Source organism: Tupaia chinensis, unplaced genomic scaffold (assembly GCF_000334495.1).
Source record: "Tupaia chinensis unplaced genomic scaffold, TupChi_1.0 Scaffold138665_1, whole genome shotgun sequence".
In the NCBI taxonomy this organism is placed as follows: domain Eukaryota; kingdom Metazoa; phylum Chordata; class Mammalia; order Scandentia; family Tupaiidae; genus Tupaia; species Tupaia belangeri.
In genome coordinates this window covers 1403098-1418750 of record NW_006198557.1, presented here as the reverse complement: position 1 = coordinate 1418750, position 15653 = coordinate 1403098, and the positions used below count along the sequence as shown (strand labels likewise).

The following is a 15653-nucleotide window of genomic DNA, read 5'->3' as shown; positions in this document are numbered from 1 at the left end:
ACCCTCAGGCCCCTTCCCCGTCTCCGCCAGCCTGTCCTTTCCAGTGACACCTGTGGATTTGGGGGTGAAGCCGGGACGCAAGCCCCCTTTCCAGCTCCCCCCTCCACAAATCATTTGGGGTGCATTTGGGGTACCAAGCACTGTTCTGGGTGCTGGAAAACACGGCTGTGAATAAAACAGAGAACAGTCTCAACCCTGGGGCAGTGGCGTAGTGGGGGCGGGGAGCCAGGACGCCCAGTAAACAGATCCCAAGAAATTGTCCTGTGTGTCCGGGAGGAATAAGTGTAAAGGAAAGGAGGGGAGCTTGGGAGGGGGTGGGCGGATGATATTTTGAAAAGGGCTGATTGAGGATGAGAACCGAGACATTTTCCCTCGGAGATTCCCTGGGGCCTGCCACTTGAACTTCTCCCCCAGATTAAGGCTCTAAACTAAGCCTCTTAAGTACTCCTGACCTTGGGGGCTTAAGAAGAGCCCTCTAGTTCCAGAGACCTGCCCTCCCACAGCTCTGGAGCAAATCGTCCCCATCCACACTCCAACCAACCAGTAGAACCTCTGAGCCAGAGGAGGTTAGAGTCCAAGTGAACAAAAGGGGTGTTACTTAAGAGGTCTGGAGGGGGGGGAGCGGTGAGGACAGTGCCCTAGCTGGCAGGCCCTCTGTCTCTGTCTTAGAGACACACAGAGCTTAAAAAACTTATTATTTTTAATTAATTAATCACTAATACATTAATTTATTATTATTATTTAATTTGACCAGAGAGAGAGAGAGAGAGAAAGGGAAAGTGAGAAAGCCAGCCACCAGGTCCAGGACTTGAACTGTGGTCAGCCATGCGAGAGTCTAGAGCCTTAACCACACCCCACCACGTGTCAGCCCTGAGATACGCAGGAGCCTGAGAGCCCGTGTGGAGGCGTTGCACTGCGTCCCTGTGGGCAGCTGGGTGTGTAAATCCACGGGAGAGTTGTTTATTGAGCTCAGATGAAGAGCGAGGCTCCATCCTAAATGTTTCCCAGCTAGCAAGTCATTCTATCCTCACATCACCCCTGCGAGGTGAGCACTGTCATTCGTCCCGTTTCAGAAAAAGGAATCTGGGGGCCAGAGGGTGGTATGGTGGTTAAGGATGCTGGACTCCCACGTGGTAGACCGCGGTTTGAGTCCCAGACCTGGCAGCTTGCTCTCTCTCTCTCTCTGGTCAAATTAAAAATAAATAAATCAAGTTAAATAAAATAATTCTTAAAAAAAAAAAAAAAAAGGAATCTAGGCAGGCTCCATGGCCTAGTGGTTAAGGCAGCGATAACTCACGTGGCCAATGGAGCAATTCAAGTCCTGACCCTGACATCTTGAGAACCATGCCGGGCACATGCGTGTGCATGCCCCAAATCCAGAAGGGAAGAGATGGAGAAGGGATTGCAGTGTGAACACGCTCCACGGGGGATGCGTTCTCCTCTCCCTCTCTGCCTTCCTCTGGCAAGCACATGCATACTTTAGCCCCCCCAAAAAGGAAAGAGGAAACTGAGGCAAGCAACGTTGCCGTCAAAGACTTTCGTCACCTATTCAAGGTCCCCCAGCGGGAAAGTGGCAGAGCTGGGATTTGAACTCAGGTGGTTCATGTAATAGTCTCAGCACCTAGAACAGAGCATGGCGTGTAGTAGATGCTCAATACAGGCTTGTTGGAGGGATGTACATGTCAGCTTGGGCACACGAGTGTGCATTTCGTTGAGTGTGTGATGATGTAAGTGTGTCAACTCGTGGGTCTCCATCTCTCATCTATGGACGATCACAAACACACACAAGGCCACAGCCCAGCGCCTGCCTCAGCTGTGTCCTCTACCTCCCAGTGGTGGCCACCATGAGGGACCTGCGAAAGAAGGGGACACTGGAAGCAGCAGCCGGGGAGACCCTGGGGCAGACTCTGACCGTGGTTCAACTGGACGTATGCAGTGATGAGTCAGTAACACAGTGTCTCAGCTGCATCCAGGGCGAAGTGGACGTGCTGGGTGAGCAGGCCCCGGGGTCACCCCCCACCTCCTTGGTCTAAGTAGAGACTCTCAACATGGCCAAGTCTGAATGCCAGCCCCCTTGCTTCATCAACAACCTTTGACCCTGAATAGAAGGGGTAGACCAGTTGGCTGAGAGTCCGGAATGCCAATCTATTTACTATGGACACAGAAATAAACTTAGACCTGTGGGTGGGGTGGATTTTATGGGATAGAAATTCTCACATATGGAAAAAAAAAAAAACCCATATGCATTTGGGAAAATTACTTGGATGAATCACTTGGGGAAAAGAGCATGATGAAGACCTAGTCATGGTCCCTAAACCTTCTGAGGCAGAAGGGTGTGGCTGTCTTGCCGCAGTTTGGGGTCAGGGCTGAATTGCACATGCGTTAAGGGGGCTCCACTCTGAGATGCCTTTCTGCCCACCCTGGGCTCATGGTCCCTATAGCAAACCATGTCTAAAGGTGGTAAACACTCCACATTTGTCCACCCAAGTTACACTGGGATGACGGAGGACTTAGAGTGGGAGGTGAGATGATTCCTCCCCACGGGAGTGGTATTGAAGGACTTCAAGGTAACCTTCACTGTCCTCCCCCTTAGTGAATAATGCCGGCATGGGCCTGGTCGGGCCCCTGGAGGGGCTCAGTATAGCTACCATGCAGAATGTCTTTGACACCAACTTTTTTGGAGCCATCCGTCTGGTCAAAGCTGTGCTTCCAAGCATGAAGAGGAGGAGGCAGGGCCACATCGTGGTGGTCAGCAGTGTCATGGGACTGCAGGGTGAGTATTGGGGACCCACCCTTGGAAATTCCCCTAGTGTTTAACCCTCCTTAGACTAGAAGGATGGCCAATAGATTTTTTTTATCGCATTCCAAATGAGTCTGAATTGCTGTGCAGAAAAAGATTCTGAAACTCTGAGATTGATTACTTATGTCTGCCACGGGGTAAGATTAGGCAGCAATGGTGTGTGTGCTGTTGACAACCATCCATATCCCACCATCAACCCCACTTCTGGGCATCCTCCAAACCCCAAAGGAATCATAGAACTCCTTCTCTTGTGACACCTCCTTGCCAATTGCCTCTCACCAGTCCCGAGAGATGCCTAGTTTAGGACTCTGAGGCTAAGAGAGCAGTGATTGATTAGTGATGTCTGCCACGGAGCTGCTCTGGAGGACACCTGCTTGCTATCCATGCTCCTGGGTCTTTCTTCTTTAAAACCCTTTGGATTCCCTTTCCTCCCTTGGAAATTTCTTTGGATCTGTTTCCCTCAAAACAGAACCAAAACAATGCAAAAACCTTTAAGGAACTGAATCCAGACAATAACCATGTGTATTTGGAAGTGAATTCTTCCTCTCTGAGTCTTAACCCAGCTAAGACCTTGACTTGAGGCAGAGGACCCAGCTAAGGCATGCCTAGATTCCCAATCCAAAGAAACTGAAATAACAAGCGTGTGAAAATTTTAAGTCACGAAGGTTTCAGGTTGTTTATTTTGCAGCAATAGATAGCTACTTGATAATGAATACAGTCTGCTACTGTGTGTCGAATCTATTCTGATCACAAAACAAGGGCTCTGATAAACTCATTCCTACAAAGGTGTTGAGAACTCAGTATGTAAACCCCAGCCATCTCTTAAAGAATCTATCCTAGGGGCCAGCAGATGGTGTAATGGTTACATCACTGGATTTCCACATGACTGACCATGGTTCGAGTCCCGGACCTGGAGGCTTGAAACTCACACTGGGCACATGTGCATGTATGCCCAAAATCCTGAGAGGAGAGTGGAAGAGGAGGGGTTGTGTCACGAAGGTTTCAGGTTGTTTATTTTGCAGCAATAGATAGCTACTTGATAATGAATACAGTCTGCTACTGTGTGTCGAATCTATTCTGATCACAAAACAAGGGCTCTGATAAACTCATTCCTACAAAGGTGTTGAGAACTCAGTATGTAAACCCCAGCCATCTCTTAAAGAATCTATCCTAGGGGCCAGCAGATGGTGTAATGGTTACATCACTGGATTTCCACATGACTGACCATGGTTCGAGTCCCGGACCTGGAGGCTTGAAACTCACACTGGGCACATGTGCATGTATGCCCAAAATCCTGAGAGGAGAGTGGAAGAGGAGGGATTGTGAGTGGCATGGCCATTCTCCCTGCGGGGTGATTTCTCACTTTCTGTCTCTCCATCTCTCTCTGTCTCCCTGGTGAACACACATGCACTGTAGCAAAAATCTCTCTCTCAAAAAGAAACGGAAAGAAATCCATCTTATTGTCACTCACCCAAGCAGTCCCAGGGGCTTAGGGGGTGATGGGAAATGGGGGGGGGTGTTCTGGGACAGAGCAGATGACACCTGGGGACCCAGGACAATCTCTCCTGACCTTACGTACTCCCACCCTTCAATGTCATGCACCCATCATATTGGCACCAGACAGCCCCGAATCCTCTTTGTTCTGTCTCCCAAGACCTCATCACTTTAGGACCCACAAAACCCATCACCCAGGCTCCCTCCCCAAAGAAACCTCTCTCCCTCCAACCCTCCAGGTGTCATGTTCAACGATGTCTACGCGGCCTCCAAGTTCGCCATAGAGGGGTTCTTCGAGAGTCTGGCTATCCAGCTGCTCCAGTTCAACGTCTTGTGAGGCGGGCACTAGGGCAGGGCGGCAGTGGTGGGGAGTTGGGAAAATAAGGAGAGAGGAGAGAGAAAGACCCTGGTGGGGTGAACGGAGGCAGGGAGAGAGTGAGAGAGCGATGATGGTGGAGTGCTTGGAGGCAGGAAAATGCGACTGGTAAAGAGGAAAAGGGATGGGTGTGGTGATTATTGATTATTTTTAATTTGACCAGATAGGGACAGAGCAAGAGAGAGAGAAAACGCAAGCCGCCAGGTCCGGGACTCGAACCATGGTCTGCCATGTGGGAATCCAGCGCCCTAACCACCGTGCCACCTGCCAGCCCCAAATAAACATTTTTGGTTTTGCTTTTGCCATAGGGTATGTGCACTAACCAGTGAGAGACAGAGAGAGGGAAAGTGAGAAATGACCCCCCCGAAGAGGGACAGCCATTCCACAGTCCCTTCTCCGTTCTCTTGGGATTGGGGGCATGCATGCACATGCACCCGGAGTGATTTTCAAGCTGCTGGGTCCAGGACTCAGACCACGGTCAGCCACGTGGGAGTTGAGTTCCCCAACCGCTATGCCATTGGTTGCAACTTTGTATTTTCTAATTAAAAAATACAAAGTTTTTTTTTTTTTTTTTTTTTGGTAGGCTTTTGCCATAGGGAGCGTGTGGTCACCAAAGAGAGAGATAGAGACAGAGAGGGAAAGTGAGACATCCCCCCTTCAGGAGGGATGGCCATGCCACCATCACTTCTTCACGCTCCTCCTGGAATTTGGGGCACGCATGCACACACATCCGGCCTGACCCTCAAGCCACCAGGTCTGGGACTCAAACTATGGCTGGCCACATGGGAGTCCCATGCCTTAACCACCACGCTATCTGCTGGCCCCAGACAATTTTTTTTTCAATAATGGGGGAAGTGGGGCTTGAGGAGGAAAGGGGGACAGTATGGGCAAGATGGGGCAGCTCGTGAGTTGGGGCCCCGACCCTTCCCCTGTCCTGTCCCCAGCATCTCCCTAGTGGAGCCAGGCCCAGTGGTCACTGACTTTGAAGGGAAGCTCTTGGCACAAGTGGCGGAAGCCGAGTTCCCGGGCACCGACCCCGAGACCCTGAGCTACTTCCGGGACCTCTACCTCCCGGCCTCCAGGGAGCTCTTCCGCTCGGTGGGGCAGAGCCCACAGGAGGTGGCGCAGGTGAGTGGGGCTCAGCCCTGCGGCAGGGAAAGCCCTCCCGACGCCCCAGAGCTCAGGCTTGCACCCCGCAGGCCATCGTCAAGGTCATCGGCTCCACCCGGCCACCCCTGCGCAGACAGACCAACGCCCGCTACAGCCCGCTGACCGCGCTCAAGGCCGCCAACCCCTCCGGCCACCTTTACGTGCGAGCCACCCACGGCCTCCTCTTCCGCTGGCCGCGCCTGCTCTACCTCAGCCTGCGATTCCTGGCCTGCGGCTGCCTTCCCACCCGGGTGAGGCCCCGATGAGCAAGCCAGACAGGAGCCTCCCCACCCCCGAACTGCTCAATGGTCCAGACAGATCTGCATTCATTCATTCCTTTACGCATTCATTTATGCAACAAACTGCCTTGCCAGGTCTGACACCCACTCCTCCCTCCCCCCAGAAAGGCCACAGCTTCCAGGCACAGACTTCTCTGTGGTTAGTTAGGTCTAGAGAGTGAGACCCGGTCACCCTGGGCTGAGAGGGGCCAAGAGCAGAAAGCCAGGGCTATGTTTGGGAAAGCAAGGGAGGCTTCCTGGAGGAGGAGGCATTGTCATGGACCTTGAAAGATGAGAAGACTCTGCCTTCTTCAATCTCATCGCCATGAGGCTTCATTATCCTGGGCCTGGGATTACAAGAATATTCCAGAACCAACACCCCAAACCCCCTACTCAAAGACACTCAAGCTAGGTCATATGGGGGTGGGGAGGTGTGGAAAAGAGGGTCTTAACTTTCCTGGTCACACACCCCGTAAGTAAATTGCAAACCCTCCAGCAATGTATGAATTTATTTTTCCATTAAATATGTTTATAGCCACCAGCTGTAGTTATGTTCAATATTTCAAAGAGTTCCACTTGTTAAATTTAAGTTAAACATTTTAAAGTTATAGGGACCCCCCCACCACCACCACCCTTAGGTTGGAGTCCCCGAGTTTCCTGGCCTTCCTGCAGAAGCTTCAGAAACAAATGGATTTGTTTTTCTATTGCGTGTGTTTGATGTTGGCTATAGGACAAATGCATTTCCAGAGAGAGACAGAGAGAGGGAAACTGAGAGATCACCCCCGGGGGGGATGGCCACACCACAATCCCGTCTCCTCCATTCTCCTCTCGGGATCTTGGGCACACACACAGACACCTGGCGTGAGTTCAAGGGGGTCCAGGACTCAAACAGCCCTTGACTACATGGGAGTCCAGCGACATAGCCATTACGCGGACTGCTGGTCCTAATACTTTTTTTGTTTTTTAGAGAAGGTTTTTTGCTATAGGGTGTGTTCACTTGCTGGAGAGACAGGGAGACAGAAAGTGAGAAATCACACCCCAGGGAAAATAGCCAGACAGCAATGCCTTCTCCATTCTCCTCTGGAGAGTTTAGGCATGACACACACACCCAGTGTTTTAAGCCAGTGGGTCCAGGATTCAAACCACAATCAATTATGTGGGAGTCCAGCAACATAACCATTCCACCATCTGCTAGTCCCTAAATATATATATTTTTTGAGAGAGACTTTTGCTATGTAGAGCACATGTACTTGCCAGAGAGACAGAGAGAAAGAGACAAAAAGTGAGAAATCACCCCCTTCCCCTCAAGAGAAATGGCCATGCCACAATCCCTTCTCCATTCTCCCTTCTGGATTTTGGGCACGCACACACACATATCTGACATTAGTCTCAAGCCTCCGGGTCCGGGACTCGAACAATGGTCAACTACATGGAAATCCGGCGACGTAACCATTATGCCATCTGCTGATCCCTAAATTTAAAAGACAATTGTAGAGGCCAGCAAGTGGCATAGTGATTAAGGTGCTGGACTCCACATGGCTGACACAGTTCAAGTCTTAGACCTGGCAGCTTGAAACTCACACCAGGCAGGTGTGCGTGTGCGCCCAAAATCCTGGAAGAAGAATGAATGGAGGAGAAGGGATTGCAGCGTGGCCATCCCCCTGGGAGGTGATTTCTCACTTTCTGTCTCTCCAGCGAGCTTGCGTGCCCTATAGCAAAAACTTCTTAAAAAGCAAACAAACAAACCAAAAAAGTCAAAGTTGGGGCCGGCAGGTGGCGTGGTGGCTAAGGGCACTGCACTCCCACATGGCCGATCATGGTTCTTGTCCCGGACCTGGTGGCTTACTTTCTCACTTTCTCTCTCTCTCTGTCCCTCGGTGGTGAAATTAAAATAAATAAATGCATACCTAAAGTTTAAAAAGTAAAAGAGGGACCAGCAGGTGGGGTAGTGGTTAAAATGCTGGACACGCCGACATGGCCAACCATGGTTTGAGTCCCAGACCCGGTGGCTTGCTTTCTCACTTTCCCTCTCTCTCTGTGTCTCTTTTTGGTCAAATGAAAATAAATGAATAAATAAATAAATAAATGTTTTTATAAAGTAAAATAATTATTAAAAAAGAAAGAAAGGAAGAAGTTATCCCATGGTCTGGAAGAAGCCGTCACGGCCACCCTGCATGAAAGCTGTCCTCAGTAGGTCTTTGGGGGTGGGGTGTGCAGTTGTGGGGGTTCGGTGTGGGGGGGATGACTTCAGCTGTGGTCCTGTCCCCTTTCCAAGGCCGATGATGCCGGGAGCCCCCCGTATCCACCCCATAAATTCCTTCGCTGCTTAAATCATGCTGAGTCAGTCTCTGTTGGATGGGAGAGCGACTCATGCACTCCAAGTGGCAACTGCAGAAACAAACAGCCGTGGGGGGAAAAGCCGTTACTCAGGCCTGGCTGGGTGCAGCCGAGGGCTGACCGAGGGACACTGGCCGGGGTTCAAGAGGTGTTGAAGACGCGCCAACCCTTGGCTTTCGACGCTCACACGCCCCTCCCCGAGTCTTTCCTGTCTCTGCAAAGATGAGTTCATTCTGCTGGGTGCTGGGGCCAGAACGCTTGCCGTTCCTGTTTCTCACACCTCGCAGCTAGTCAAGAGATCCTGGTCGGGACCAGCAGGTGGCGTGGTGGTGAAGGCGCTGGTCTCCCACATGGCCGACTCTGGTTTGAGTCCCAGACCTGGCAGCTTGCTTTCTCACTTTCTCTCTCACTCTGTCTGTCTCTATCTCCCTCAGGCAAGCACGCATACCCTATAGCGAATTAAAATAACAATAAGAGGCCACAGATGGTGTCGTGGTTACTTCGCTAGACTCCCACATGGCCGAATGTGGTTCAAGTCCCAGATCTGGTGATTCGATAAATCACACCGGGCGTGTGTGTGTGTGCATTCCCAATCCCGGGAGGAGAATGGAGGAGAAGGGATTGCAGTGTGGGCATCCCCCAGGGGGTGATTTCTCATTTTCCATCCCACTGTCTCTGTCTCTGTCTCTCTCTGGCAAGTGCACGTGCCCTAATGCATAAACCCCTAACATAATAACAATAAAAGTAATAATAATAAATGCAATTAAATAAATAATTCATTAAAAAAGAGAGAGCGAGAGAGAAGGATAGAGACCCTGTTCACTTAAACTGCAGCTTAAACTCACGCCAGACACGTGTGCGTGCGTGCCCAAAATCCCAAGAGGAGAATGGAGGGGAAGGTATGGTCGCATGGCCATCCCCCTGGGGGGGTGATTTCCTGCTTTCTGTCTTTCTGTCTCTCTGGCCAGCACATGTGCCCTAGAGCTAAAATCTCTCTCTCTAAAAATAAAAATAAAAAAAAGATCCTGGAACTGGTGGCTTGAGGGGTACCAGGGGTGTGCGGTGTGTGCGTGCGTGCCCCAAGTCCCCAGAAAAGAATGGCGAAGATGCAGCAAGACCGTGCTCCCTCGGAAATATTTTCTCCTTCCCCTCTGTCCGCCTCCCTGTCTCTGGTGAGCACATGCACCCTCCGGCCAAAAAGGAACATTGGAAATTCTGACACGAGATGTAACACAGATGAACCTGGGGCCATGGCGCTCCGTGAGACAACCCAGACACCGAAGGACAAGCACCGTCTGATTCCACTCACAGGGGCGCCCTGGAGGAGACATATTTATAGAAACGGGAAGTAGGGACCGGGGTGCTGGGCTGGGGACGGGCTGCGAGTGAGTGTTCAGATGAGAAAGTTCTAGAAAAGGACAGTGGGATGCGAGAGGACTTCATGTCAGTGAAATGTGCACTTCAACATGCTTAGAATGGCCCAGCTGTGCTAGTGCAGGTGGGAAGGCACTGCTGCATGACACCGGGGTTATACGGGAGGTCCAGGTTCGAATCCCAGGTCCACCTGAACACACTGCGTGACTGAGCATGCCTGTGATCCCAGCCTGGGGACAAATCGCGGTGTGGCAAGACCCTTCAAGGGTCTCTCTCTGTCTGTCTATCTATATATTCCACAAAAGGGGGCCGGCAGATGGCACAGTGGTTAAGTGCTAGATTCCCACAGGGTCAAACATTGTTCAAGTCCTGGACCTGGCAGCTTGCTGCCTCACTCTCTCTCTCTCTCTCTCTCTCTCTCTCTCTGATGTGTACACGTGCCCTATAGCAAATTTTAAAATAATAACATACAAAGTTAAATAAATACATTTTTTTAAACAGAGATTGTTGCTATAGGGTGCACGTACTTACAGGAAAGACAGAGAGAGACAGAAAGACAGAAAGCAAGAAATCACCCCCCAGGGGAGGATGGCCACACCACTATCCCTTCTCCTCCATTCTCCTCTCAGGATTTTGGGCACGCACATGCTCCCAATATGAGTTTTAAGTCGCCGGATCTGGGATTCAAACCGTAGTCAACTACGTCAGAGTCCAGTGACATAACCATTTCGTCAACTGTTGGTCCCAATAAATACATAATTTTTAAAAGCCATATTTCCATATTTCAAAAAACCACTTTTTAAAAAAAGTTTTTGTTGTAGGGGCCGGCAGGTGGCGTGGTGGTTAAGGGCTCTGGATTCTCACATGGCTGACCACGGTTCGAGTCCCAGACCTGGTGGCTTGCTTTCTCGCTTTCCCTTTCTCTTTGTCTCTTTATCTCTCTCTGGTAAAATAATAATAATAATAACAAATGGGATTAAATAAAGAAATATTTTTTAAAAAGAGTTTTTTGTTGTAGAGTGTGTGCACTCATCAGAGAGTGACACAGAGAGAGAGACACAGAGAGAGAGAGAGTCAGAGAGAAAGAGAAAATGAAAAAGCACCTCCCGGGGGGCTGGCTACAGTGCAATCCCTTCTCCTCCAGCTCTTCTTCCTTGGGGGATTTTGGGCATACCCACACTCTCTGGTGTGATTGTCCCGTTGCCAGGGCCAGAGCTGTCTAAACGTGTTCCATTTAGTGTTTTAATGGAAAAACTAAATATCTATTTCTTCTTGTTTCCTCCCCACGTTTTCACTAAAAACAGCAAATGACACACGTATGTGTAACGTTCAGTTCTTTCTTGAATGCTGTCCCTCGGAGGGCTTTCTCTATCAGCCCAAGTGGACGGCCCGTTCTTCTGCAGACCTGCCCTCTATCCCGTCGTGGAGCTGAACAGTAATTTATGCAACTCCTCGTCCAGCGATCGGTGCCTGGGCCCGCTCCAATCTCTCGCTGTTCTATAAACAGCCGCAGAGTAACCTTACAAGCACGTCCGCGCACACATGTAAGGTCTCTGTCATGAGGTTTCTTGGCCGAAGAATCTATGTATTTGTGCTGTTTATGAATATTACCAAACTCGTCTTCGGCCAGAGGAGCGATGTCCATATGTTGTTAGCTGGCTTGCTTCACCAATGCCGCAGGGGGCTCTCGGCCCTCAGAGCGTATGCACATGTAATGAGTAAAAATTGGGAACAGCAGTTAGCGTAATGGCTATGTCGCTGGACTCCCATGTAGTCGACCGCGGTTCGTGTCCCGGACCTGGTGGCTTAAACTCACGCTGGGCGCATGTGCGTGTGTGCCCAAGATCCCGAGAGGAGAATGGAGGTGAAGGGATTGCGGTGTGGCCATTCCCCCTAGGGAGAGATTTCTTGCTTCCTCTCTCTCTGTCTCTGTCTGTCTGGTGAGTGCACGCGTCTTATAGCAAAAATCTCTCCAAAAAAAGAAAAGGAAAAAAAAAACCAATATTTCCATGTAGTTTTAACTCGCATTTCTCTCATTAAGACTGAGATCGGGACCAGCAGATGGGCGTAATGGTTACGATGCTGGATTCCTACCTGGTTGACCATAGTTCGAGTCCCAGACCCGGCAGCTTGAGACTCACACTGGGCATGTGTGTTTGTGTGTGTGCATGCCCAAGATCCCAAGAGGAGAACGGAAGAGAAGGGATTGCAGCGTGGCCATCCATCCTGGGAAGGGGGGTGGTGATTGGTCGCTTTCTGTTTCTCTCTGCATAAGTCCTATGGAAAAAAAATCTTTCTCAAAAAATAAATAAATAAATAAATAAGAGTGAGATTGAGGGACCAGCAGGTGGGGCTGTGGTTACGATGCTGTATCCCGTAATGGCTGACTGCGTGGTTTGAGTCCCAGACCCAGCGGCTTGAAAATCACATGAGATGCATGTGTATACATACCCAAAATCCTGAGCAGGGCAGGAGAAGAAGGGATTGCAGCATGGCCGTCTCCCTGGGGGACTTCTTTCTCACTTTCCCTCTCTGTCTCTCTCCAGTGAGCTCACGCACCCTATAGCAAAAGCCTATGATGAAGAGTGAAATTGACTAAATTTTCATATGTTAAAGGAATTCTAATGTTTCTCTCTCTTTTTTTTTTTTTTTTTTTTGGAGACAGTCTGATCACACTTTCGCCCAATTTTTTTTCTTTTTTTTTTATAAAGAATTATTTATTTCACTTTATTTATTCATTCATTTATTTTTAATTTGACCACAGATAGACACACACAGACAGAGAGAGAGAGGTGAGAAAGCAAGCCACCAGGTCCGGGACTCAAACTGTGGTTGGCCATGCAGGAATGTCCAGCACCTTAACCACCATGCCTCCTGCTGGTTCCGTGCCTAATTTCTATCGGGTTGTTACTTTTACGATTTCATTCTCAGAAATTCTATGTAGAGGGGACTAGGGAATCCGTGACAAGAAGTGCGTATTTTTCTCAGTCTGCTTTTTTTTTTTACGTTTTTGCTATAGGGGTGCGTGTACTCACTGGAGACCGAGTGAGACAGGGAGAAGGAAAGTGAGAAGTCATCCCCGGGGGGAAGGTGGCCACACTGCGATCCCCTCCATTCTCCTAAGATTTGGGGCACACAGAAAATCTTAATGCCTGGGGGACCAGCAGGTGACATGGTGGATAAGGCGCTGGACACTCCTACATGGCCGACCATGGTTCAAGTCCCGGACCTGGTGGCTCGCTTTCTCACTTTTCCTCTCTCTCTCTCTCGTCAAATTAAAATAAATGAATGAATTAAAAATTTAAATAAATATTAATTTAAAATCTTAATGTCTGGTGTATTTTCCAAGTTGCAACTTTTCCTTTTTTTCACAAACACACACATGTATTTATTTACCTATTTGTTTATTGCTATTTTTCAAGCTGCCAGTTTGGGAATCGAACCGTAGTCAGCCATGTGGGAATCCAGAGCCCTTATCTACAGGCAACTGCTGGCCCCCTCTGGTGGGGGACCTTATTATTTTCTATGTTATTTTTACGTTGTAAACATTTTTTTTTCTTTTTTTAATGGCAGGGTGTCTGCATAAGCAAGAGAAAGAGTGAGCGAGAAAGTCTCTTTATGGGGGTGGATTTAGGCCCCAATTCTGGTAGGCCACGGGGCATCGAGTCATGGCATCCAGCCAATTTTTTTTTTTTTAAGAATAATTTTATTTTTTATTTGTTTATTTATTTTGACCAGAGAAGAACAGAGTGAAAGAGAGAGAGGGAAAGTAAGAAAACAAGTCACCAGGTCTGGGACTCAAACCACAGACAGCCACGTGGGAATCCAGCACCTTAACCACCGTGCCACCTGCTGATTCCTCCTGGCTGTTTCTGAAATCTCCCCAGTGCTCTGGCTGCAGGGATCCCCCTGCTTAGAGCAGGTTTCCTGGATATCCAGGCTGCTTCCTTTGCCAATGTCAGACACCCAAAGCCACCACCCAATCACGGCAAGATGCCATCCTGTCACTGTCCCTTACCCTGCTTTTATTTCTCGTCACCCAACACTCACTACGGTTCTTTCTTTCCAGGCTCTGTCCACTACAGAATCGCTCCAGAGGGATCAGGGATAAGAACTAGCCCTAGATGGGGCCGGCAGGGGGTGTGGTGGTTAAAGCGTTGGACTCCCACATGGCCGACCGTGGTTCGAGTCCCAAACGTGGTGGCTGGCTTTCTCACTTTCCCTCTCTCTTTCTGGTCAAATTATAATGATAGTAGTAATAATAAATAAAATTAAATAATGCTTAAAAAATAAAAAGCAAGAAATGACCCTAGGAGTGTGGAACTCACAGTGACAGAGGTGACACAACTTGGCCATCCAATTCACATTTAAAAGCTTCTGATGGGGAGCCGGCACATGGTGTCTTGGTTAAGGGCGTGGGACTCCCACATGGCTGACCACGGTTTGAGTCCCAGACCTGGTGGTTTGCTTTCTCACTTTCCCTCTCTCTCTCTGACTTTCAAATTAAATAATGATCATAATAAAGTTAAATAAAACAATTCTTTAAAAAAATGTTTCTGATGGGGTAAGCAGGTGGTGTGATGGTTAAGATACTGGATTCGAACTGAGGAGTTGGCCGTATGGAATCCAGTATCCAGCAGCTTGGGAAACACACTGGGCGTATGTGCATCCATGCACAAAATCTTGAGAGAAGAATGGAGAAGGGATTGCAGTGTGGCCACCTCCCCCCCAAACCCTGGTGAGTGATTTCTCACTCCCTACCCCCTCTGGAGAGCCCAAGCACCCTACAGCAAAATAAATCAATTAAATTAAAGCTCCCCGGGACCAGCAGGTGGCGTGGTGGTTAAGGTGCTGGGTGCTCCCACATGGCTGACATGGTTCGAGTCCTGCACCTGGTGGCTTGCTCTCTCACCTTCTCTCTCTCTCTCTGTGTGTGTGTATCTCTCTAGTCAAATTAAAAAATGAATGAATAAATAAATAAAGTTAAATAAATAATTTTAAAAAGAAGAATCTACCTACTGTTCAAAATAAATAAGGGGGACCAGCAGTTAGCGCAACGGCTATGTCGCTGGACTCCCACGTAGTCGACCGCGGTTCAAGTCTTGGACCCGGTGGCTTAAACTCACGCCGGGCGCGTGTGCATGCGTGCCCAAGATCCCGAGAGGAGAATGGAGGAGAAGGGATTGCGGCGTGGCCATCCCCTCTGGGGGGTGATTTCTCGCTTTCTGTCTCTCTGTCTCTCTCTGTCTGTCTGGCGAGCACATGCGCCCTATAGCAAAAACCTCTCCTAAATAAATAAATAAATAAAAATTAATTAATTAATTAAAGCTCCCGATACCCTACCTGGAGTATTGAGAGTACCTCTCTGAGTCTCAGTTTCCTCATCTGTAAAATGGAAGAGTTTGTGGCAGGGAGTCTCCACTAAGTGCTGGCATTTAGTAGCTGTTTAATAAATTACAGCTGTTTTCTTTTTTAAAAATATTTATTTCCATTTGTTATGATGATCTTTTTTTCTTTTTTAATTTGACCAGGGAGAGACAGAAAGGGAAAAGGAGAAAGCAAACTGCCAGGTCTGGGACTCGAACCGCGATCCCGCGATCGGCCATGGGGCAGTCCCGCACTTAACAACCACGGTGCTTCATGACAGCTGTTCCTTACGGTATTACTCTGCGACCCGGGAAGCCCTGGACTCCAGGTCTCGGGGGAGAGGGTAAAAACCAGAGGAAACTCATCCCTGCACGGCCGCCCCTCCCGACCGCGCCTCCTCCGTGCCAAGCCCGGTCCCAGGGAGGGGACGGAATCCAGAGCGGCCGCAGCAGCAGCTGGTCTGGGCGCGGGGACAGCG

At 49.4% G+C, this 15653-nt stretch overlaps 1 protein-coding gene across 1 annotated transcript; it reads left to right on the top strand.

Annotated features, from left to right (window-relative positions):
- Positions 1–1746: 1746 nt before the first annotated feature.
- On the top strand, positions 1747–6616 carry RDH8 (retinol dehydrogenase 8). The gene is made up of 5 exons (XM_027765553.1): positions 1747–1992; positions 2594–2773; positions 4534–4627; positions 5615–5798; positions 5870–6616. Exons 1-5 carry the CDS (start codon positions 1845–1847, stop codon positions 6083–6085), a joined length of 822 nt encoding a protein of 273 aa, XP_027621354.1. The 5' UTR covers positions 1747–1844; the 3' UTR covers positions 6086–6616.
- The last annotated feature ends 9037 nt before the right edge of the window (positions 6617–15653 follow it).